The sequence below is a fragment of the Calypte anna genome, chromosome 5A, assembly GCF_003957555.1.
Source record: "Calypte anna isolate BGI_N300 chromosome 5A, bCalAnn1_v1.p, whole genome shotgun sequence".
NCBI classification, from domain to species: domain Eukaryota; kingdom Metazoa; phylum Chordata; class Aves; order Apodiformes; family Trochilidae; genus Calypte; species Calypte anna.
The window spans coordinates 36,684,159-36,710,443 of NC_044251.1; the positions used below are offsets into that span (position 1 = coordinate 36,684,159).

Here is a 26,285-nt window from a genome sequence, read left to right on the forward strand (position 1 = left end):
TAGAGGATTCAAGGGGAATAGAACAAGGATCTGCAGGTGATGCTCCTGCTGCTCTTCCCATGCCCTAATTCTCAGGCACAGTTTCAGGTGTCAGTGTGTTGGGTTTCATTTTGTACAAGACAGGGCACTTGGTGTGGTACTCAAATGAGTACCACATAATATGATGAATAAATGACTGAGTACCACATAATAATTTTGCTCTTCCAAAATCTTACTTAAGAATTATGTAGTAAGGGGGAATTTTCTGTTGCTCTTTTTGCTTTTTTAAATTGGATATTGAATTCAGCATTTTGTTCAACCTGGAGGATTAATGTCCCCCTGATCAGTGACTGGTGGTGATACTGTGACAAAGAACAGATCCATTGCTGGCACAGACTTCGCTAGGAAGGCTTAAGAGCTCATAATCTAAATTACAAGCAATTAGAAAAGTGTGACCTTTACCCACTGTTGTGGGTACAAAACATTAGAGCAAGTGATCTTTTACTTCTGCAGAGCAAAGGGATGGTGGGTGAGAAGAGGCAGACTCTCTTATTGTGTAGGTATGACAGCATCTAAGAATTTATTTGGTTTAGGGGAGAAGGAAAGCACCATTTTGGAGCCAGTTAATCAAAATCTTATTAATTGTGTGGACATCTTTGAAGTTTTGTTATGTCAGTCATTGAAAATAATAAATTGAGTGTCCTGATGTACTGGGGTGACAACAGATTTTTTAACACTGTATTTCTACACCTTGGCTATCACAGATGTCATATTCTTACATGCCTGTGCTTTCATGAATTTACCTTTTATATAGAAGTCTGTGTGTCATACATGGCAAATATCTGCTGTTTCAATTATATTTTTTTTTTCTTTTAACACAGCTGTTGGAGCTTTTTGACAGTGAAGACCCTCGAGAACGAGACTACCTAAAAACAGTCTTGCACAGAATTTATGGCAAGTTTCTGGGTCTTAGAGCATTTATCCGAAAACAGATTAATAATATTTTTCTACGGTAAGTTGTGGGAGAAAGTACTTTTTGCTTATGAACATTTCAGGAAGCTGATGCATTACTTACATTTAACTTTCCTTTTTTTTTTTTTCTTTTTTAGATTTGTTTATGAAACTGAACACTTCAATGGCGTAGCTGAATTGTTGGAAATATTAGGAAGGTGAATGAGTCTTTTGTTATCTGTCTCAAACTTCCCTTTTGGATGTGTCAGAATAGTGTCAGATTCAGAAAAAGTATTACTATAAGCCCTGATTCTGAAAACAAATGTGTGCACATGCTCATCTTTAAGCCCAGGTGAAATCTCTGTCACATCTTTGCCAAAATTATAAAACCAGATGCAAGCTGCAGCCAAAAGTGTTGGGTTGTTTTTGTGTGTTTGTGTTTGTTATATTTTGTGCACTTCATCCTTACGTGACACAGTTTTATTTTTGGAGCACACTAGAAGTGTGAATATTTTAAGTAAATCTTGAGTAATTACTCAAGAACACCTTGTTTATATGAATTTACAGACCACATAGACAAGGTCTTACCTGTTTGTCAACAGGTTTGTGCAGTTGTTTATATGCTTATTCCTACATCAGAGCTGAATTGCTACCAAATACGTCCTGCACTGCTCATATGAATCAGGACAAAAGTCAGCACCTGTTTACAAACAACATGAGGTTGCTGTTTGTAAACAGGTGCTGAATGATAAATTATTTTCATCTAGAAAGTGTTTGTTCAGACCTCAGGAATGTTTTCTGTGATCATAACACTAACAAATATTTCTCTTCTAATTTCTAGTATTATCAATGGCTTTGCTTTACCTCTTAAGGCAGAGCATAAACAGTTCCTGGTGAAGGTGCTGATTCCTTTACATACTGTCAGGAGTTTATCACTCTTCCATGCACAGGTAGAAATTATAAAACTATTTTCTGCTCATTTAGATTGCTTTTCTTAAGGTTGCTTTGGAAATTAAATTGTGTTGCACATAAAAGGTGGGAGAAAAAAATTTTAAATGTGGAAAAAATTCAGTAAGAGTTTTTTTTTTTTTAATTCCTTTAATGTTTTTTGATAAAACATGATGATTTGATACTACTTAATTCTGATTAGATAATTGAAAGTGTAACATACATCTGTAATACTGTGAGGTTTTTTTTTAGCAGTTAAACTCCGTTTAGGTTTTTCTCTGCTATTTTCTCATGCTCTCACAGTTGTCTTTCCTATTCCCTCTCCCCAGAGGATGGTTTGGGTTTCCTTAGTCTTGTGCTTTAATTTCTCTTCTTCACCCTGGCAACTTTCTGAATACTAATAACCACACTTTTGCATAATCTTTAACATTATTCCTCATGGATTTCTTAATACTGCATTTATACTCTCTTATTTTATACATTCAGCTTTCATAACGTAATTTTTTCTCTTTTAAGTGTTACCTGTCACCTTTCTGTCTGATTTTTAGACAGTGCAGTCTTTCTTATGCTGATAAAGCTGTGCTTACCAAGTACTTTGTTCCAAGTTTTAGCTGTGTTGGTTCATCTTGGAAGAGTTTTCATGATGCAGGTGTAGAAATTGTGTAAAAAGATTCAGTTTCAGGGAGTAACATATGCTTCAAAACATTGGTAATGTGGCTGTATTTAGAACACTGAGCTGCTCTGATTTTTATTGTGTATTTTTTTAAAATGTGTTTTGTTGTTGCTTATAGACTGGACTTAGAGTGCATTTCCTTGCTACAAACTATGCATCTCACTTTAAAATTTGATGCTGTTAGAGAAAGCTGTGTAGCATCTTGCCTTTAGTCTCTTTTAAACAAAAGTGTTTCTTTGTGGTTTCTCAATAGAAATGTTCTAACTTCATTTTCATTAATCTTTACCTCTTCACAGCTGGCGTATTGCATAGTACAGTTTCTGGAGAAAGACCCCTCACTCACAGAACCAGTAAGTATTTCTTTCATACTTTTTTTTTTCCCCATGATAAATGGCTTACCTCTGTTGAGAAAAAATAAATCTAACATTTTATTCCTTTTAATTTAGGTCATTAGAGGTTTAATGAAATTCTGGCCCAAAACCTGCAGTCAGAAAGAGGTAAGTGATATGCTATTATTAATAAAAAACATATGAGTTATTTATTCCACAGTATAATAGGCAGGAAATCACTTGATATTTCCAGGTAGGTAGCACATGTTTTGGGAGATCTTGGTATTAATTGTTGTAGGTGATTTTTCTGTACTTGAATTCTGGTGTTTTTTTGATAGTGTTGACTATGAAGAGAAAAATTTGATAACCATGGTGTCTTTTCATGATATAAGGACTGTTTTTTCTGCAGAGAATTTCTTTCCAGTTTAGAAAAGAGAAAATAATATAGTTGAGGATAGATTGGAAAACTGTGTTAGATTTGGAATTATTTACATGTGAGGTTAATATTTTTCCAGGGACAATGAAAGATAATTTAGTGTCTGGCATTTTAGCTACTAAACAAGTAAAAGATGCAGTTAAACCTTTGCATTTTTATTTCCAATTCTCCATGCAAATTCTCTAATTAAATTTTGTGACACATCAAAACCATTAGTTTGAATGTTGCCTCCAGAAATTAAGAGATTTTCCTTAGTTGAAGTTTAAGCCTTTGAGGCTAAGTTTTCATCATAAAGTGGTGCAGTTATGTGTTTTATTGTAAAAGACTACTTTAAATACAGCATTTGCACATACTTGTTCTCCTTAGGAGACAGAATCCAGAAGCTATTTGGAGAGAGGATCTTGCTGAGCTAGAGAGGTTTCCTTCCTGAAGTGATAGAAATTGAGGGTTGCCAAGCATTTTACTGATCAAGATGATCCAGGTTTTATATTCAACACTTCCTTCCTTGTCTTCAGGTCATGTTCCTAGGAGAGCTGGAGGAAATCTTGGATGTAATCGAACCATCACAATTTGTCAAAATCCAGGAACCCTTGTTTAAACAAATTGCCAAGTGTGTCTCTAGCCCTCATTTTCAGGTCAGTGGTAGAGATTGTTGCTTGTATAGGAATGTATAATCTCAATTTCAAACATAACACTCCTCAAAACTAAATGTTATTTTATGTTATATGGTTTTAAATCCTTGTTTTTTGGATTTCCATGGAAAAGGGTATGTTGCAGTGGAAGTTTAGTTCTGAGCTCCAGGTGTGACTTGTTAGGTTTATCTGGGGTTACACTGAACTTGCCATTCTTGTCCACATAAGTCACTAAACTGTATCCCAGCAGACTTTTGAGCTCTTGTGACTGTAGGTGATGGGTGCTTATCTTATGGCTTTCAGACTGACAGACCATGCAGGATTTATTTGCTCCCATTTTAGTGCAGCATTGTGCAGCATTCTTGTGTTCCTGTTAAGTTTCTTCTCTAAGGAGATGTCTGGTTAGAGGTGACAGAGCCCCCAGCATGTGTTCCTCACATTGCATAATGGAAGGAAGGGGATAATAAATGTAATTTAAGTTGAATCATATGTGAAGAGGAGATAGGGTTTATGGCTTGTAGTGTCTCTATACTAAGCTAGGTGACCTATCCTGGCTCACAAGCAGATGTCACTGGTTTTGGCTGTTCCTTGGACTACATTTGTTTCTAGCATAATTTATATCAGTATTTTCCCCTCCTACCCACCCCATCTTGTCCCCAGGGTGATTATTACCATTGGTACTTCCCCACATTAAAGTATCTCCCTCCTTATTCAGCCCAGCAACTGGGCCTTTCCCTGTCTTCTTCCTCTGGTATCCTAGCACTGCTCTTTTCCTTCCAATTGCAGTCACAGGACTGAGGGAAAGGGGTGTTGGGAAGTCCATCTTCTCTTCCTTCCCTCCACAGCTGCAGCATTAAAGCAGTGTCTGTACCTGGTCTTCAGTGAGTAGCAACTCTCCCCTCTCAGGGGAAGGGAGAGTGGAAGCTGTGGGATCTGAATTAGAGCATAAAAACTTAATTTCATTAATATATGTTATGCTACTGATTAAAGTAGAATGTGAATTCCAAATGTATTGATTCCTTTCAATTCATGTTTGTGAAATTTCTCTGTGATTTGTGTTTCCTTCAGAAAATTAGAAAATATGAGTTTCTGAATTTCTGTTGATATTTTATTCCTTTGATTCAAAGGTGGCTGAAAGAGCTCTCTATTATTGGAATAATGAATACATCATGAGTTTGATAGAGGAGAACTCAAATGTTATACTTCCCATCATGTTTTCCAGTCTTTATAGGATTTCTAAAGAACACTGGAATCCGTAAGTTTTTCAGTTTTTGCCATTACCCTCTTTTCTTACTGTTTGACATACCACTGATAAACTTAGTGAATGTCTGCTGAAGAGTGTCTGAACAGGAGAGATCTGAATTCAAAGCTGACATGAGCAGTTGCAACTCTATTAATGCCAATATAAATTAGTCTATACTTGAGCTTGTCTCCAGACGTGTTTAATTATCTGCTATGTGTACAAAAATCAAAATCTTCAGTGATAAAAATAAACCTTCTCACAAGATGGAAGAAAGATTAACTTGGTGTTGCATTGTTATTGAAGAAAAAGTGTTGCTCATCAAGTATTTTTCCTACACAGCTTTTTATAAACTGGTTAATGTCTTTAAGTCTGATTGTAAATGGTCTAGAAGAATATTGCTTGGCAATGATAAAGCTTTGTGGGTGTATCCTGGATTATACTGGTAACTCTGGTAGACCTCTGGTACTTGCATTTCTCTGAACATCTATAAAGCATATAGAAATCAGTATACTCTTGGGTTATTTTTTATAAATTTCTTTAAATAGAGCTGTTCTCTATTCACAGTAATAGAGTTACTTCATATTCCAAACTTTAGTGCAAAGTTTTTGAAGTCAAGGTGGTTGCCATTTAATAAACCAAATATTTTTAATAATATGTGCTACACTTAGTTGCTTTAAGACCTTACTGTAAAGTATTTTGTAAAATATTTCATCTTTTAAAACCTTAGATCTTTTTTGTCCTTTATCTAGGTACACCTGAATTTTACATTCTTTCATGACAGATCTAATTGCTGCTTGAAAGCTTATGCAGCTAACACTTGTCACAAAGACACCTTTCCATGGCATAATTAATGCATTACCAAGATACCCATGCTCCTGCCCACCCTTTATGCTGTGCACTGGGATGCATTCTGGTGATGAGAGTATTCCTGTATCCCAATTCTCAGAGTTTTCCATATCCACAGGAATGTTTGTACCTTTGACACATAAGCCAGGTTAAGATACATGTAAAACAAAGCAGTTATTGAAAGGAGTATTTATATTAATGAGAATATCTTTAATGCAGATGACAAAGTGAAAATTATGGGAAAAGATGAATGACAGAGGATTAGGGGGGAACGTAGAAATGCACAGTTTTGTCTTCTATATAGAGTTGTTCTGGAGGTTCCTGATGCCTGTAATAATTGAATTAGATTTTTTAAGATTTTTTTTTTCTCTTTCCCTTCTTCATTTTCAGTTGCTTTATTGTTTTTTGAATTTACAAGTGATAGGACAAGAGGTAATGACCTCAAGTTTCTACAGGGGAGGTTTAAGATAGGATGTTAGGAGGAATTTTCCTCAGTGAAAGGGTTAACAAACATTGGAACAGGCTGTCTGGGCCAGTGGTGGAGTCACCATCCTTAGAGGTAATTTTAAGAACTCTTACAGACATAATATTTAAGGATACACTTAGTTAAGGTCTTGTCAGTGTTAGGTTAAGGTGGATTTGAATGATCTTGAGGGTTCTGTTCCAACCAGGGTGATTCTGTATTTCTTTACCTTCAACTCTGCCAGAAAGTTTTAACCTCTAATTGGACCATTTGTAAACCCACCTTACTTTGGAAATTCTTGTGTATTTAAATTAGTCAGGTGAATATGAAAGAGTGAACTCATTCTACCTTTTTTTACACCTTTGGAGGACAGAATGCCTTTGAAGTCTTTTTGAAATACTTATTGCTTCCTGTATGAATAGATCAATACCTGTCATGTTTTAAGCAATTATGGCAATTAGAATTCAAAATAAGCAGTGGTGTATTGGCTCTTGGGGTAAAGTCAGGAAACTACAAATAAGCAAAGTTGAGCAGAGATTATTATAATATTAATGTTACATATATTAATATACATAATATATAATATATATGTATATATTAAAATATACAGTATATTTTTTAAGATTGATACAGAGTTTACACAGATACTACAGCTCTCTTCTGCTGGATTTGTGGTGTTTGGAATTTTTTTCTGTACCACAGTGAAGATGAATGTGAAGTATATGAGTATGAGAGAAATAACTCCTGAAAAACAGCCTTGTATTTTTGTGTAGATGAACTGAATATTCAGCTTCATAGAAGAATCACAAGGAAATATGAGTCATTCACATTGATGATTTGAATCTCCAGAGCTGCATTCTGAATTGCTCCATAGCATGAGGAAAGAGACTGTAGTTATAATAATAGCTTTCTTTGTTACCTTTTAACCCCCAGAGTTTGGTTTGCTCCATTTAAATAGTCAGTAGAGAAATGAAAGCTGCTTTCAACTTTAAATATGTTAATCAAAAAGTAGTTTCACTGAAACAGAAGAACTTACTATTTGCAAGAGCAGAACTGGTCACAGAAGTGCTCTAAAGAGAAGACACTTATTTCATGTTTCATTTCACCTGAAACTAACAGACTCCTTTCTTTTTTTAATGTTTCACAGGGCTATTGTGGCTTTAGTCTACAATGTGTTGAAGGCATTCATGGAAATGAACAGCACCATGTTTGATGAGCTGACAGCCACTTACAAGTCAGATCGTCAGCGGTAACTTTTTAAAGCTTTTTTTGTCAGTTGTGCATAAGGCCTGCTGTTTAGCTTACACTCAGATGCAATTGCATAATCCCACACATAATAGATGCATTTTTCCCCCTGCATGGTCTTTAGCCTTCTCTTTGCAAGATGTAAGAAAATATTAAGTAGGGGTTGTTCTTACACCTTACAAAATAGAGTACCATGTACTTCTTGGGACATTGCTCATGAATTCCTTTTGACTTTGCATTTCAAAAGACTTAAATGCATCAAGACTTCAGTAATAGAAAAAATAGATAACCCTTTGTAAACTTCAAAATGTTACTGAGGGTTTGAATAGAGCATGAGGGATGATAAGATTAAGAACTTCTTGTAAAGAACATATCAACCCTTTTATTTCTTACTCAAGGTCTTGCTGTATCTGGGTAATAGCATGCAGGATCTATACATACACCCTACATCATTAGTTCCACCCCCCAGCAAAATACTTTTTGTCACTTCTGTTTTCCTTAATTTTCATTTTCCAGTTATAGTGTGGCATCTTTACTCAAAAGTTTCAGATTATTCAAAGTGTCAGGTGAAAAATGAGAGAACTTAGGTATTTTTGCATATTGATTTAAGTCCTACCTTTTCTGTGACTCAGGTTCCCCCAAGCAAAGCAAAGGGTATTGTGTGCTGTCAGACCTTGTTAGGTTTGTTCCATATTTATTGTATTGTGTGACTGGAGTCACACTGTCTTTTTGTTTTCATTGTTGTAAAATTCAAAGTTGTATGCACAAAAAATCTACACTTAACAGGCTAGTTCATTAGTACTGGATTTTTTTTTAGACAGGATATATGTTGAACTAAGATGGCAGATGAATTACAGATAGGTATTGATAAATTGCTAGTGCAGGTCAGCCAGCACAGCATGGTTTTCTAGCAGAAAAGGCAAAAGTATCTTAGAACTGGTCATCTAATGCAGCCATTTACCCCAGAGATCTCATTTTAAATCAATTTGCAATTGGACCTTACCCCTCAAGATGGGGAACTCTGCTCTTAAGAAGACCACACACTCTAGTAGTATGTTCCATGTCTGGATAATGGATGAGACATGGAATAATGAAATTCTTCTGCAATTCATGGATAATGAAAGTCTTTCCTGCACAGAGAATTTTTCTTGGTCTTACTGACATTGTGTGTCCTATCAAGGCTGGTGCTGTTTCACCATTTTTATTCACTATTTACCATTTTTAAAACATTTAAATATTTGAAGCTATTAACTGGATATTTTACCTTAATTACAGAAAATCTTAACAGCTTAATAAACTGCATTTTCAGAAGGGTAGCTTTGATACCACTTAGAGCTTTAAGGACAAATATGTTCAGTATTAATGACTATGAAGGTCAAATAGGTAAGTTGGATCATCCTCTAACACAGTAAGCAGCCATATATTCCATTATGATAGAATATAAATATTAGTAACATAGCCTGAAGATATCAGGCTTTTTTCATTCATTCTTCTGTTTAAATTTTTGACAGTGGGCTCTTACTATTTTTTTTCTTTACTTGTTCTTCAGGGTTTTATCTGAAAGTGTGTTTGTGTATTTTTATGTTTAAAACACTCTTGAGAAATAAAAAATTTCAAACAAAATGAGCTAGATGTTGGCATTTTGACTTGAAACAAGATGTGTAGGAATGTTCCAATTCCCTCGAATATTTTTGCAAGAATTCTTTTAATGTGACTGGCAGAGAATCTGTATTGGCTGTAAGTTGTTAGATTTCCCATTTCATCTAAACCTACAAGGTGAGTAATAGAAATTGAAAGCATTTTGTAGCTTGCAAGCATCAAGGAGGCTTATTCAAAGTAAGCCTATGCAGAGGCAGAAAATTTAGGAAGCATAATAAGGCAGGGAAAGCAAATGGTAGGTAGCTGCTTATCAAATTAGCCATTGAAGTCTGTTTTTTAAATCATATGCTACATAGATCTTTTGTAGGAATTTGGTAAGGGGAAAAAATGTAAAACACTGAACAAAAGGCATCTTGTGACTGACTTTCCTGTGTCTGGTACGTAAGCTATGTGAAAGCCACCAGTCAGTGTAGGTAAGTAACAGTGATTCTAAAATAATAAGGGAATGCTTGTTCTAAGAAAGTAACTGTTTTTTATAAGATGAAAAATACCTTGCTTAAATACACAAACTTGTATATAATTAAATCCAAGTTACTCCTAAAATGTTAATTTTTATAAATATATTTTATATTTCCTCCATAATAGGAGTCCATTGCATTTTTATTTCTGTATTACAAATTAGTTTCTATGAACACTGTCACTTCATTCAGTTTGTTTTATGTTGTTTTCCTACTGCTCTGTTTAGTGATATTTTAAAAAACCAAAAAGAAATGTATTTATAAAATTGCATCTGTTAGGAAAAATATAATTGTGTTCAACAAAACTAGTGCTGCTAATCAATGACAACTACTTACTTTTAAACATGAGTATTCTACAGCCTTCTCTCTTGCTAACTCCTGTTTTATTTCATCTGTCAGTGAGAAGAAGAAAGAGAAGGAGCGTGAAGAACTGTGGAAAAAACTGGAGGATTTGGAATTAAAGAGAGGTCTTAGACGTGATGGAATAATTCCAACTTAACAAAAAAATAAAACAGCATTATTAACCTGTGGAGTCACACATTTATGTAGTAGAAGATGGAGCAACAGTTTTCTGTATTGTGCAACTTTACAGTAGATTTCACATTTGTTTCATTATTACAACAGCACTGTATATACCTGTCCTCTAAGTAAAGGAAAAAAAATAAGGACTTTAATCCAAAGTTTGGACAGCAGATGGACTTCTCAGAACTTTGCAAACATAATCATTGTTTTAAACCCTTCTTTAAAACAGTCTTCAAAGATCTGGGTGATGAAAATTGCGATGTCAAATTTCCCATTGTCAGGAACCTGTTCCTTATTTATCGTTAGCAGAGAGTATAATAGAACTTCCAAATGTGAACAATCTTAAAATTTAGCTTGTCTTTCTGCTAAACTGTTAAGTGTATTTATAGTAAAAGAGAAAAAAGACTGTCATTTCCTTATGAGTTTGTGTAACATCCTCCTTCTCTGGATAACTTTACTGTAATTTGACTTCTTTTTCCTTTTGCACATCTTCATAAGTTGAATGTCCATTCAGATCAGGGCCATGAAAAACATAGGTCCTGAATAAAAGTTTTGTTTACTGGTGTGAGCATTTTTTTTAGTACCAGGCTGTCTCTGGTGCTTCTTTAATTTGAACATTAGGAGTAAAAAAAAAAAAAGTTAAAAAAAAAAAAGTTAAAAAAAAAAAGTAGGTGATAAACATAGTAGGAAAGAGAGCTTTGGATTCATGCACCTGTTTATTGCAAATCCAAACTAGTGTCCACAATCCTTTAAAAATGGGCAGTGGTAACACCCTGGACTTCAGTACCTAACCAGTATTAGTGATATGGCATTGGACACACATACCAGAGTTATTTTAGAAATACTAATTGCTAAATTATTACAGTATGTTTTATTGGACCATTTTGAAAGAATAAAGACAAACACTAAACAGTGCAAGCATGAAATTGATCTCCAGTGGTCATGGATCTAATTGGAAATAGAGTTGAGATAGCAGTTTGGACTGTTTGGAGTTGTTGCCTTACTTTTTAATATGTATTTATAAAGTGTTCCAGCAAAAGAGGATGTAGCCTCTAAGAAACATACTCTAGTGTTTTGTGGTTCTAGTACTATTACTCATCACAGTACCAGCCCTATGGTCTTAGCTGGAAAGGATTCTCAATAATATACTTCTGCATTCTCATCTGGATGCTCATTCCTAACTACTGTATTTGTTACCAAAAGTGGTTCTACAAATGCTACTGAAAAAAATTCTGGAAATCCTAATGTTCTGAGTATTAATAATAAAGTTTAAAATGCTTTTATATCAAAGGTGCATTGTGACCAAATTGTTTAAAACAGAAGAAAGAAAAACAAAGCAAAACAGAGGGCTGTATTATAAGTATACATTATTGGCTATCTGCTTTGTATTTGAAAGTGGAATCTTACATCTTTGGTAGGTAAAATGCTGATAAGACTTATGTACAGTATATATTTAGCTAATGCAGTTGCATTATTATATACCGAAAGGTATGTGTTTCAGGATTTTTCTCCAGGATGCTTTTGAACTGTTACAGACATATGACAACAGTGAATTGATAATCCTAAACCATCAATCCAGCAGTATTTACAGTATAAAACTGAATTGGTGTTCATGAGTCTTTGTGATAGTTGCAAACATGAATTTATGACCTGTTGCCATTGATAGAAATACAGTATAAATACAAGCTTGTATATTTTTCTTCCTACCATTTAAATATACAGTAGTATTTGAAGTTTTCTTGTTTTCAGGCACGGAAAAGAAGTAAAAAAAAAAAAAAAGAATTCCCTCCTAGACTACTGACTGTTTCAGGATTATCAGGTCACAGTTTGTACTTCTGGGTCTGCGCACAGAAATGTTGTAAACTCAATGATTTTGTAAAAACTTGACACTGTTAATTCTGGAAAAAAAAAAAAAGAAAAAAAAAGAAAAAGTGGAACTAGTCATATGCAACACCAAGCACAACATGGTTTAATGGGATAAATAAGAGCTTCTTTTAAGAACACTGACTGGGACGCAATGTAAATTAGGCAGTTACTGTCATAGTTGAAACATTTTATTTTAAAGTGCTGAAGCGAAGGTGCAAGCTGAAATACTGAAGATTAAATAAATTTATAACAAATCATGTCCCTTAGCCCATTGATTTTGACAGTCTTTTATTTCTGTTACCAAAAATTTGCTAGTGTGATTTCTGTGTGAAATGGTCATGATCTACAAGAGGGTGGACTTAAACTCATGCTCAAAGACTATGTTCCATTGTGAAAAAGAAATGAAAGAATGGAGGAAAAAAGAGTAATATATTCCACATGGTGGAGTAAACCACAACAATGTGAAATTAGAAAAAGCACCTTGTCCTGTACTTAGAGTTTAGGTGAGTGTTGTTTGTTCATACCTGATTTTGCTTTTGACATGACATTCTGGTATTGATCATATAAAGCTGATGAGAACCTGATGGGTTGCAATATTTTGTTACCTCTGATGTTACCTCTGATGTGGGGATAGTGGGGAGTATCTAAGGTTTATAGATGATTTTTCACTTCCAAGAAGGAATGTTTCTTAAAAGTGAACGAGATGATGTGATACAAGTCACTTGACTCTAAAAGGCTGACACGACATAGGTTGCACTGTGTGATGTAGATGAAGAAGCCCTTGCCACAATGATACAACCATACCCCCGGGATCCACTGTTTGCTGCAATCCAAAAGTGATGTCCTGCCCCTCTGCAGAGCTCCCACTGCTGTCAGGTGGAGTTTTAGGCAAAGAAGAAGGCAGGGTATGAGCCCAAGTGTGATCAGTGCGTCTGTTTAATTATGCCTTCATTTGCTTCTTGAGTTCCAGAAACTACTTTTGTTTGTGTAAATGTTCTTATTATTAACTGCTTGTACAGCAGTTGTTGGGTGGTTGCTCGTGTCCTGTACCACATTGGTTTCAGGAGAAAGGATGAATGCTCTCTGGTAAAAGGGCAGAGTTGCATTTTCAGTACTAGGGCACTGCATCAGGTCTTGGGGATATAACAGCTGTAACAGAATAGAGTTCCTCTCGTCTACTTTAAATTGAGCACACATTGCTTCAGCTTGCAAGTATCCCTTACTGTTTTCCTTTCATTGCTTTTGAGAGCTTTTGGTCTCTCTTCCAAAGCTTGGAATGCTTATAATACAAGTATTCTAATGCCATTGGAGCGTTTACTAGCAGGGTTTCCATAAATTTAATCTTGGTTTTGTTAGCATAAATAGAAGGATTTAATTTATTTTTTTATCTCCTCCTATATACGGAAAAAATTGAGGGTATTAGAGCCAAGAATTGCTTGAGAAAGAAATGCAGCAGCTGTACTTATGTTCTACGTGCCTAAGTATGGCCTTAGGCTCTCTCACTCCATGGAAAGGAAAATATATTAGGAGCTTTAAAGACCTCTTTATTGTTTTGTGAGGAGGAGGACAGATAAGATTCTTCTCCCCCCAGATAAGCTGAAGTAATTTGCTTTTAGTTATGTCTTAGAAAACAAAGATGGCCTTTTCTCTTAATTGTGTAACAATACCATCCCTAGGCAGTTGCCCTAAAAAAAAACAAAGATGACAATGCACGAGATTGAAGAATGTTTTTATTTACATGTGGCTTTTTAGTTTTGGCTCACCTGCTTCCTGTGAGTGCAGAGTGCTTCCTGCAGCTCTGGAGTGAGCCATGAATTAGTTTTTCTAGTTTGTATGTGCAGCAGATTTTGTATAGCCCAGTTCTTCCTTTTGAAGTCTATGAAACATCTTGAAACAGAATGGAACTAATTTTGATTGAAAACTTTTATCCAAGTGTTGCTCCCCATCCACAGAAGCACACACTTTTTATCATGACCTCTCTGAATACAAGTTTTTGTTATTTGGATCACTTATTGTAAATATGTTGTATTCATAACCTCATGGAACAATGAGGAGTTTTCAAATATAAATAGTACTGAGACATTTCTTGTTGTTGTCCTATTTTTGATTGTAGTATAGCGAATGACCTGTCATGCTTTTTGTTTCGAGGTTAGCATTAGATTCATAGATCTTAATATTTTAGCATTTCATTGTTTAAGCAGGAGAGGGCAGCAAAAGTTCATTTTTCCCCATAGGAATGCTCTGGTCCATTACTGTTTTTAAACTTAGATGCATTTAACCATCTGTGGGTAAGGGGGGAAAAATGAAACATTTTTTATATATATTAAAAGGTGCGTATGAAAATATATCGACTGGTCCAACCAGACTGTGAAAATGTCTTCTACTCTACTTCAAAGTAATAAAAAAAAAAGAAAAATATCTTCCACCTCTGGATAAAGTACAAGCAGGTCTTAAGCTCTTAAATTCAAATGTCATTCTTTGGGAATAGTTTACTTTCTTAAAAATGGTATCAAAGAAACTCGAACTCAATGGTGCTCCCAGCTATAAATGTGTAATCTTCCTCTTTTGCACATGCTCCAAGAGGCTCTGTACTGTGGGTGCATCTAAATAAAGAAGCAATGAAGTGTTTTCCAGGTGCTTGGCTTTTTTTTCCACCTCCTCCCTTTTAAACTCCATGTACCTTTTCAGCAGTAAAGTTCCAGCCATGAGCTGTCCATTTGCATGTGTTAAATGTGAGGATATTTGTATGAGAAAAAAACCTAAACAATGAGGTGGTAATTTAAGTTTCTGCCAGAGTTACCATAGTAAACGATGACTTTTCATGGTTTTATTTTCTTAAAGGTCCCCTCGTGATGATGAGCATCTTCATCCTGCACACAGCCATGCCTGTGAGGGAGGTCAAGAGCAGTGGGTACTGAAAATCAGCATGAGAGTCACACAGTGGTCTTTATAAACCCTTCAAGCCTTACACTTTGCAGCTGGTGGAGGAACTTGTTCTTTTAATGCTATCATTCTAGTGGTGCAGTTCTCATGCTACTCTGCCTTGCAGTTTGGAAGTGAAAAGAAAGTCTTAAGATGGTTATGGAAACCTCCTCTGGAGAGAACCACGGGTGGAGCCTGGTGTGGGGCAATGCTGGGGAATAGCTTTAGTTGAAGCTCAGTGGATATGGATGCTGGAATAAACATACAGTTCTGATTTTCATGTATCATTTTCCTATGTGAATTACTCCAGTAGCCCAAGTCTTAAAAATTCTCTCAATTCTGCTTTTTTCCAAATTAAATTTTCAGCAGTTGGATCTTGTGTGCGTTTGTTAGAAGAGCTCATTATCACGAATCCCTTTAAATGCTTGTAAGACAATATTGAGATCACTTAACAATTCATCCCTCTTTGCTATTTTATTGCAAGGCAAGTATTTTCCAAAGGAGTTAAAAACCCACAAGAACACGCAAGTAAGTTCTGGCCTTGAGGGTGGGATTTGTACTTGCAAGTTAGAAAATAACTTTTAAAGGATTGGAGTTAAATTAGTTTCCTGCTTTTGGTAATGATAATTGCTTTGCTGCTTTTTCATCTTTGTCTTTCCTTCTCAGGCGTATTTTTGTTTCTGATAAAATAACAAAGGGCTGAATTTATCTTGCATTTAGTTTGGGCCCCGGATCACGAGTCTGTGGCCTACAGAAGAGTGGTGTGTGCAGATAAAGGTTGTTCCCAGGTCTGCCTGAAATCACTGCTTCAATCTACAGTAAAGCAACAGCTTGAGTATTAAAACTATAAACTGATACAAGGTTTTGCACTCTGGGTTCAGAGGTTTTAAGGATTTAGTGGTGAATTTGTTAGTAAATACCTTAACAGAAAGTGTATGAACCCACCGTGAGCAGTAACATAAGGCTTCTCTGGATCCTCCATCATCTGTAAAACTGTCATACTGAAACTTTATCTTTTACTATTTTTCTGTTCATCCCAGCTCCCCATGCATTTTGTCTGTTCAGTACTTGCCTCACCCTGAAATCACTGAGCATGTGAGAACTTGGGGATCATCCATGAAGGATGGAAAGCTTGTGATAAGTTTAAAGAAGTATGTGTTTTGTATGGCTGGGCAGTGTCTTGTATCTTTGAGACACTTGAAGACACCTGGGAACTCCCTTTGCGTTATCCCTGACTCCGGCAAGGTCTGCCGAAAAGAAAAGGAGACAAGAATATTTTACATGGTTTCTGAATCTTGTGTTGGAAATCCTTACTTTGTCACCCCCTGAGGCAAGTTTTTGTGAACAAACACTCTCTGACACAGAAAGCAGCAGCCCCAGAGGTTAAAAAAAATGTTTACCCAGTGTCCAGCTGGTGGAGCACTGCAGGGAGGATGCAGACACCAGCTGAAGCAGAAGGAAGCTTGAGCTCAATTGTCCTGACAGAAGGAAGCAAAGACATTGGATTTGTATGAGGATGGGTGCAAGGATGGTTCTGCCTCCAGCAGCCAAAGGTAGAGGTTCTCTGCCAGTCTTATTTTTAACTGGGTGGGCTCAGATCTGCTTTGAATCTTTTACCTTCAGGTGAAGGAGATGTGGTTTAGCTGGGTAAGCAAACTGGTCAAACATCTTCTGTTATTAATTCTGCAAAATGTTCAGAGTAGGATGCTTCTGCTCATCTGTTGTCCCAAGACTATAACATGACTCCCATGCTTTTCTAGATACTGTGTGGGCAATGTAGATACTGGGCAGAAGTGAAAAAATGTTGTATACTTAGCAATGGCAAACCAGGATGGGCTTCTGTGTTACACAGGTCAGGTATCTTGGAGGCAGTAGGCTGAGTCTGCAGTTAACAGGTCTCAGAGTGAACTGAAACCTGGCAAAACATGCTCTTGATTTCTGGAGGAAGAGAATGTAAAATTCAGACAGTGGTAATCAGTTAATTAGTCCACAGACCATTTCACAAACACAAAGGGGTATTATTGCTACCCACGACTCTCATCAGACAGTAATGGTTCACATGGTCAGTGATTATGGAGTAGATTTCAAATGTCAGTTCTGGCTAGACAAAAAATTCCTCTTGAGGGTACAAAGGAAAGAGTATTTCCACCATAATGCAATGCCCCAGCCTTCCCCTTGTTCTCAGGCTGCTGAGTGATGCAGCCCTGCAAGGAGCTCTGCAAACCCAAGTGGGAAGGCTTGCAATGGGCTGAGTTTAAACTGTGTTGTTCATCATAATCAAGGCAGGATTGGTGATGATAGACTGGTGGGTATTGTAGCTTTATCCAGGCAAATGCCTTTCCATGTTGTAAGCTAAAGAACTGGGACTTTTTTGGGAAGGTCCAATGAGCCTTGTTCTAACCAGACCTCACAATGTAACTCTGCTTTAGCAGAAACTCTGTTGAAGCTTTTTTTCAGATGCAATTCTGTTTCTATAATGACCTTCCACCTATTAAATCCCCCTAAATTTTTCAATGTGACTCCTTAAAAGACCCCTCCCCTTGTTCAAATCCCATTGCTATCTATTTTGTTATTCAGACTTTTTGATGAAAATACTTGGAAAATGTTGAAATCTATAAATATGCTCCAATATTTATAAAAGCTTCCGAAATAAATGCAACAGAACAGCTAAAGATACAGGAGAAAAAGGCTTGAATTTAACACTAATGTAAGTTCAGCCAGGGAATTATTTTTTTCCTCCCCCTTTTCTTCTCCATCCAACTTATTTCTGTTTTCTCTTGCTGTAGCACTAATTCTGCTGATAGTAAAATAAAATATGTGCAACACAGAATCCAGATGAGAGAAAAAAGAAGCTGCTTTCAAGATTTGTGGTCCCAGGTGAGGTTCCCCTTATAGCACAACCTTTAGCTCTTCTCCCTCAATCCCTCTCCTCATGGAGATCAGTTTCTAGTTGATTTGAAATCAATGAAAAAATTTAAATTTACCATTGAGATCAATGTCCAGTTATCCCCACAAATTCATAGAGGTGAGATGCCTTAATTTAGGGGTATTTCTGATCAATGTCTGTGAAGCTCTTATCCTCACAGGCTGCCTAAGCCTATGTGATGCTTCTGCTGCTACAGTTTAGACAGCCAAGCATATGCAAGAATTCTTGTTGGTTTGTAGGTTTTTGTCAGAATTTGGGAGAGCAGAGGTGGCTGCTTGTCCCATGGCATTTTATCCCATCAACTTTCAACTTTTTAGGCTTCTTCTTTCTCTGAATTTTTGTCTGTTTTTGTCACAATGACTGTGAGTTAGTAGCTTTCTGTGTGGTTCAAATGCACTTTGCTAACAAGCAGGTCCAGGAGCAGCACCACTACCAAATCCTGACTTCTCACGGCTCCTCTGTACGACTTCCCAGGAATGGGTTGCAGGAGCCACGTCCGAGGCACTGACTCCTCTCACACATGGTTGAATTTAACTGGGACAGAAGCTGCGGAGAGGAGAACTGGCTGCAGTCAGGTGCACAGAATTTATTTTACAGTAAAGGGCTATTAGGCTCCTTGCCTGGATTGTGAGGAGTTCTGTTCCAACAGCAGCCCCTGCCTTATGTCAAGTGCTTCAGACTTAACCAAACCAAGGAGGGGCCCTGGCATCCAAAGGCAGGAGCAGGTATATCTTGCAGCTATATCTTGCAGCAGGTATCAGGTATGTATAGGCTCTGCCCTTTAGTTTTCTTAATTCAGTGTCAAGGAAAAGAGATTAAATTGATCAGACTGTCAAGACACACCTAGTCCCCTGTTTTTTCTTCTTCTTTTAATCAAGCATAATTTATATCCCTGCTAAATCCACCATTATTAAACTACTTATTTTTTTCCTATACGAAATTACCAAACCAGTTTCAAATCCTTGGAAATGAAGTGAATGCAGTATATAGCGTAATGGAACAACATCCAAACCTATTATAGGGATTTGAAATCTAATAATTAAATGTAAAAGCTTGGATTCATTGTCTAGGGAAACAGAACCCATAAATAAGCTATTTAATGTCATACTGGTATTTTATTTTATTTTCTTTCACTGGGCTTCAATTAGTCACTGACGTAGGATATTCTGGTTTGGTTGCATCATTATTGCAGCAGGGAGTGTTGGCATGAAATCCAGATCCTGCAGTAATAAATAACAACTCAATTTCCAACACTCAAGCTGTTATTTCTGCATAAGCTTGATTTCATGGGGTGACTGTTTGACCAGTCTTTATTCATTATGGTAGGACAGTTGCAGGGCAGAACTGGGATAAGTGGTATATCTCAGTGCTTGATTAAGCAGAGCAGAAGCAAGAAAATCAGATGAAAAGGGAAGCATTCCCCTTACAAGCATATTTTTCAGTATCCAGTTTGTGCAAAATACAAGGATGGCTTAGGAGCAGTGATTTCAAGCTTGTTATGGAAATGCAGTTAATGTGTGACCTTGCCTACATCCAGGCTTTTCTCTGACTTGGCAGTGGCTGTAGTCCCCAAAACACAGCTTTGAGGTGTATTTTCCTTTACTATAAGCTTGAATTGTTTTCCATGTGTTCACATTCTGTGACCCCCCAGCCATTATCCCTGTCAGGTTGTTCATGCTAATACATTTTCCAAGCAATGTCTTACTGCCTGGAAATACCTCAATGCAGAGTTGGGGTTGTTATCTTTTTGCCTGAAAAAAGAGAACTGGGTAGGTGAGAAGAAGAGGGGAAGGGTTTATGGCATCACCATGCCCTGGGACCAGAGTGTGAGGGACTCAGGGAGGACAGACCTGCTCTGTGTGGGTTTGGTTTCTCCCTGCCCTTGGCTACTGGGGAGAGCGAGCCAGGGAGAACTCTCACCCATCACATTTCCCAGAGCACCTTGGTGACTGGGTCCCTCCTTGCCCCAGCCTAGCATGTGCCCTCTCTCTTTCAGTTTTCCTGCATCTTTTTCCAGCATCTTTTATCCTGTCCTAAACTCTCCTCTGTCTCTCTCAAGAGCAATCCTTTCTCCTTATTGACAATTCCACTGCACCCCCATACTCCATACCTCTGACCTGGGGCTCCTGTAAGCTCCAGTTGTTTTATTTGGACTTATTTCTCCTTCCTTCCAGAGCTCATATGCCATTACTCAGTCTTCTGTGGGACCTCTTGAAAGGTGAAGTCATGCCTCTCCCCTGGCTCTTCTAGAGGAAAGACATCCTCTCCTTCACTAATGAGAGGTTATGAAAGACCTGGACATAGCAAGACAGTAATGACCCCAAATCAATCAGGTACTCAGAGGGGAAGATATGTTGAGAAAATGTGTGTGTTAGTCTGGAAGAGAGTTTGTGCAGGAGAGGATTCTGGTTTATTCCCATAAAATAAACCTACATGTTTTTCTATACATGGCTAAGTTTAAAACAAGAAAAGTTATTATTTTTACCTTGGGTGCACTCAAACTTACCTGAATGATGGAGAATTTCCCTCTTCTAAGTACAGAAAACATGGTGAGACAGATTAAATACAGCTCTTCTGTAAACTGCAGGACTTCATTCTCTGCCTGCCAGAGTCAATGATGGAAGTCCTGTTGCTGCCACCAAAAATAAAATAAAGATCTGTGAGGAGATTGGACAAATCTGCTGTGTCTAAGTGAGAAACTGGTCAGTACTAACAGGAGTGATGTGGACTCATTTCCTCTTCCTGAAGTAAATTTCTCCTATTAATACCATCTACTATTGTGTGGAGTGTGACCCCTAGAAAGCTTTTATGGATGCAGGCTTCAGAGAGATTGTGTGATCCTGGGTTGCTTCCTGCCTGGCTTGCAGTGATGCAGCCACCAGCTCCAGAGAAAAATGGAAAGAATTGATGCTGCATTCTTTGGGAAGAGTACGTGAGCATTGCAGTCAAACACTCCAGGACACACAATGCAACCCAGCCCCTTGATGTTAAGTAGAGACAGTTTTTCTGAGGCTGTCTAGACACAATGTCTGCACACAAAAGAATTTGGTTATGAACAGGGAAGCACTGCTCATAAGATGATATTCTGCTACTGGGGAAATTGAAATAAATTTTTTTTTTTTTTCTTTCAAGGGCAGGGAACAACCCTTTGGTGGTGCAGTTATCATGTCATAGCCAGTGTTACTAAGATACTGTCTTGTCTCCTCTGAGACTCTCCATTATTATTACCTACCTGAAACATTATCTTGAGGAAAAAACTGCTTACTGAGAAAGAAAATGGAAATGAAAAGTGTGGAAATCAAAAAAAAGCAAAGTGATGTAGAGAAACAAGATAAACCAGGTGCCTCGAGTTGCCAAAGAGTGGGTGTGAGTCCACCTGTGCCTGGTTAGGGCAGGCCCCCTATTACCAAGGGGCCAATAAAGGTGGGACACACACCCACAAGGAGAAAGCTCACTCTGGTGTGAGGCAATGGAGAGGCCAGCAGCTTGTCAAGCCTCAGGAGCAAGAAAGGCTCTTCCCGCTACAAAGTGAAGTGTATCTTTACTTTCTTTGAGGAATACATAATGCATCCAGGAGAAGTGTTTTGCACAGGCTGCAGTAAAAGTCAGTTTGATGCTGAGAAGCAAGATGCCTACAGTCTGTTTTGCAAAACTGTCTGTTTTGACATCTTCTAGACCATGGAAGGAGGCAGCATTCATGGGTGCACTGCTCTGACCCTCACCAGCAGAGGAGAAGGGACTCTGGAGAAAAATACTGATTGGGAATGATTTTTTTTTTTTTAATTGGGAGGTGAAATGAGGTGAAAGCAAAGACCAGGAAAAATCCATTCCAACGTTTATCTTCCTTCAGGGATATTTGGATATTTAAGGATTTAGGAAAACAAGTAATTTTTGAAAGTGTCAAATCTGTCAGTGTCCAGGAAAATGTTCTACTCCAATTGTTGCAGTGTATCAGGGTAGGGCTGTCACAGCTGTGTCAGTCAAAGGCTGAGTATGGATCTCTTGCTCTGGCTGCCTGTTCTGTCCTGGTGGTTGGAGAGTTTTGTCCCACAGATTATCAATTTCTGGGGTATGGATGAGCAATCTGCTATTGCAATGTTAGTGCATCAGACATCTCCCCAGCAGTAGCCCTAATGAAATGTCGTGACACATGGCAGGAATTTGGAGAGGGAAGGGCACCCTGAGAAGTTACTCGTCTCCATAAGTGTCCAACTCCTTTAAGCTGGTCTCTGTGTGAAGGTGGAGAAGCTGGGGTCCTTGTAGACACTGCTGAAGTCAGGGCAACAGAAGGAGCAGGGAGCTGTATTTAGAGCCCCCAGTAATTTCCTGCTCCTGTGTGCCAAACAGGTTTAGCAAAGGACAGATTTGGAATAAAACCATCACTGGAGGAAGGGCCATGAACCCTCTTTAAGTGGGTATGAAGATTCTTCAGTGACTAAAAAAACCTGATGATGATGATGATAATGATAACAAACCCTAAAACAAAGTTTCTTGGACCATAGTTTAAAATCCCTGCATTCCTGTGACATGGAGAATCCTTCTCATTTCAGAGTTGCCCTGGCTCAGGCAGGGAGACTGAGAGGGCAAAACCTTTGCAGCTCAGCCTGAAGTCACTGCCTGAGATAGTAGAAGAATATAGGAAACCTTTGCATAGACCCAGACCTGCACGTCACCAAACAAATGAAATGGGGGGAAAGAGAAGATTAGCAACTTTTAATCAATCTGTCAACACTGTGGCTCCTTGCATTTAAAAAAAAAAAAAAAAAAAAGGTGGATACTTGGGTGAAAAAGGCTGTGAAACTGTGATGCACAGAAGCTGTCATTGTCACCAGTTTCTTCAGAGACACATTGCTAATTACACCAGAACTCTCCATGATGTGCAGAAAATATCACCCAAAGCAGGAAATCTGGTAACTGTGGGACCATGACCATCAAGTTTGCATTAGTACCTCTGCCTTTTCTTCAAACTGGGGTCAATCTCCATGGGGAGGCTTTTCTCCCATAGACCAGCACAGTTTTCCCCTTTCAGTGTCAGTGGAGGTTTGGCTATTGTTAACTCCTGAATATTTAGCCTATAATGCATATGGCTCTTGAGTGACAGTAAAAGGCCAAGGTTCAGAAATTCAGATCAGTGCAACTGGAGCCTACAGGACATCTGATCCCTTTATGCAGTCATCACAGACGCTAAAGAAAGAGGCAAACTCTAACTTTCATTTGCTAGCCTTGTGTTTAGGGTCAAACCCAACATTTTATTATCATTCCAACTTAACCTGTGAGTCATTTGTATTGCATTTTCTGTATAAAGTAACATCTGTATGTTGTATTCTTCACATATTGAAGGGTCTCAGAATCTTTTAAGAGGTATCCCTGGCGTACAGTTTGGCAAGCTACTCTGAAAACATACCTTTTAATCATTTCACTGCTGGGTTTCAACTTAAATGGATGATCAAGGGTTTAAGCAGATGGATTTCAGCGTCTGTTTGCCACATGACAGCTGCCGGCAAAGCAAGAAATTATTATCCTGGGCCATGATTTACATATTTGACCTTTGAGCAGAGGAGGATATGGCAGACATTGTCAGAATCGGAGTATAAAGCCCTGAGAAGTATGAAACTTGTCTTGTTAGATTGTCAGATCTTTATAAATTAATCTGTGGTTCAAAAATGTCTTGAAATGACAAGAGCGTTTTGTTTTAACAGGTTGTATCTGTCTAATGTAATTAAAGCAGACAGAGCTTGCATAGACTGCTGAATAAAAAGCATGCTTGAGGATAAGTAGAGGTGTGTCACAATAGCACCATGAAATTGAATTTGTGGTACTCTTTCAGGTAATGTGTATCAATTAACACCTATACAGAAGTCTACAAGCTCCAACCTGAATGTTCAACTCAAGTAGAAAATCATCATTACTTCTGTGATATCAGAATTTGGAAATAGATTATCATGGGTGATGTGTTCCCAGTGCCAGGGAGGTTGTTCCCTCTGGGGCAGAGCTGTGTTTTAGAAAGCCCAGTGTGTATTAACGTGCTTCCATGGTCAGCTGGCATTTCACAGGTGATGGCATGTGGGACATCACCAACAATTTGCTACCCAAGAGTGTGCCTCACCATTTGCCTGGTTTATGAGAGTGGTTTTGAGATGAACTGTGACTAAGGGATGATATTCAGGATTGTTTTATGATAGTTGTAAAGAGTGAGATGCTCTACGTGCTCTCAGCATGGCCATCTCATTCTTCCTTCACAAAGAGCATGCTTGGCTCTCTCCAGCTGTGTCACAGCACAGTTAAGATAAAGCTCCCTACAGAGAGGACAGGGACATGACTGCAGTGACACAGACAATGTGACCATGGCAGTGATGCTCATGGGGGAAAGGAGGAGCTTTGTCAGCTCTCACTCTTCCTCTATTGCTCCCCTGGTAACTGTTCTGTTTCTGACCCAAGCCCGACAACAGCAAATTGTCAACCCTGTGGTTACCTCAGCTGTCTCTGTATGGTTGTAGAGATTGTTTCCAAGGGGTTTGCTGGAACCTATTTTCCTGTATGACCTTGTCTCTCTGTGAGCCTTGCTGGTCCTGTGACATGGGGTGACTCTGCATCCATGAGGAGCTTCTTAAAATCAGTGGGAACAGGGTGATGAACTTAACTGGAAATAGTCTGAGGACTCAAAGCATTGGCTGAGATCCATGTTTCCCTGGAGGGTAAAAAAAGTTCAGACTGGAAGATTTGGTTCTGTCTGCTGCTGAAACTTCTTGCCCTGTTACTGTCTGGGTCTGTGCTGTGCCAAGGTTTGGTTTGGCCAAGTGCCTCTCTGGGCTTTGGGACTCTCGTAATATTTTTTTTCCTGGCTGGATTTTGATAAGTTCAATAGTTCTATAGGTATATTCGAGCAGGATTCACAGGAAAAGATGGTAGCTTTGTTTCAGAAGATTTAATTTCCAACCTTACATAATGTGTAAACTTCACTCATCCCTGAGGCAGTGCTGAAAATGGGGCATTACCACTGCTTGTCATGCGTGTTGAAGCAAGGTGTCCTTTCCCCAGTGCATTGGACATGAACAATGGGGAAATGAATGAACTGAGATAATGTATCATTGAACTTCCATAGTTTTGATGAAGAAGTTTCATCTTCAACTTCTGAGCTCAGAAGAGAGGATTAATGGAGCTAATTCACTGCCCAATAGTCTGTCATAATAGCCTAAAATTCCCTTTCAAAAGACCATTAGAGGGAAGCTATGAAATGATTTGGGTTAAATTGGTTATTATCAGTCACATAGAGTTTACATAGGATCTTTACTGGAGAATCCTTCACATATTGCAATGAACTCACAGCTCCTGATGTACTGCCTGGTGTACAGTTAGAGAGCCCAATTCTCACCCACATCAAGATGTAGCCAGCCCCATTTGATTTAAATTCCTGAATTACTCTGTGCTGAATGTGATCATCATCATCATCACTTTAAATGGACAATTAACAGGCAAGAATCTGTGGCTACATTTGAGTGTAAAGGTACAAATGCTTTCAAAAGTGGCTGTGGCAGCTGGGGAGCACATTACAAATAGTGTGAGATACCCACAGCCAGTTATAGAGCACAGGTTTGAGAAAGGCAAACACAAAGGTCAAGAGAAAAGTGCTGCAGTGTTTAAAGCTTGTGTTCCAGATCCTTAAAAAAATAAAGTGAAACACAGTGCTACCACCTCAGACTAAACATCTAGTGTTCTGCTGCCTGTAGTATTGCTGTCCAGGTTGTCTGAAAAAAACATATATTGTGTATATCAGTCTATCAGTCTAGTAACTTTAATCCTTTTTATTTCTGCCAACCCCCTTGGCTGTTTGCAGCAAAGTTGACAGAATCATAGTGCTTAGTACTTTTCATGTATTATGAGTATCACGACTACTTCTTGCTGCCCTCCTGAGCAAGAGCTGCAGAACTGTGGTGGCTCCTACCAGGCATCAGGAAGCTCACGTCAGGTTTGATACACACCTACCCACAGAAGTTCAGATGTCACATCTCAGTGATCATAGAGTAATTTCTTTTTGTGAAAAATCATTAAATGTCTTAACTTCCCACTTGCTTTTAATATTTTCCTTCCGAGTTTTATTTTCTAAACCATTTTGCTCAGAATTTAAGGTTTGAGAAATCAATTTTTATGAGGTGCCACATATATAGCCATGTAAAATAGCTATTTTAG

At 38.0% G+C, this 26,285-nt stretch overlaps 1 protein-coding gene across 4 annotated transcripts in view; it reads left to right on the plus strand.

Annotated features, from left to right (window-relative positions):
• Positions 1-14,877, plus strand: part of PPP2R5E (protein phosphatase 2 regulatory subunit B'epsilon) — a 73,326-nt gene extending 58,449 nt beyond the window's left edge. For 3 of the 4 annotated variants that reach the window (XM_030451571.1, XM_030451574.1, XM_030451572.1), the window contains 9 exons: positions 861-991; positions 1,089-1,148; positions 1,772-1,880; positions 2,848-2,901; positions 2,998-3,048; positions 3,832-3,951; positions 5,076-5,203; positions 7,648-7,749; positions 10,262-14,649. In XM_030451571.1, the coding sequence (XP_030307431.1) occupies positions 861-991; positions 1,089-1,148; positions 1,772-1,880; positions 2,848-2,901; positions 2,998-3,048; positions 3,832-3,951; positions 5,076-5,203; positions 7,648-7,749; positions 10,262-10,361 (855 nt within the window). In that variant the 3' untranslated portion in view covers positions 10,362-14,649. Of the gene's footprint in view, positions 1-860; positions 992-1,088; positions 1,149-1,771; positions 1,881-2,847; positions 2,902-2,997; positions 3,049-3,831; positions 3,952-5,075; positions 5,204-7,647; positions 7,750-10,261 lie in introns of all 4 variants that reach the window. The other variant, XM_030451573.1, reaches the window with a different exon arrangement.
• Positions 14,878-26,285: the final 11,408 nt, after the last annotated feature.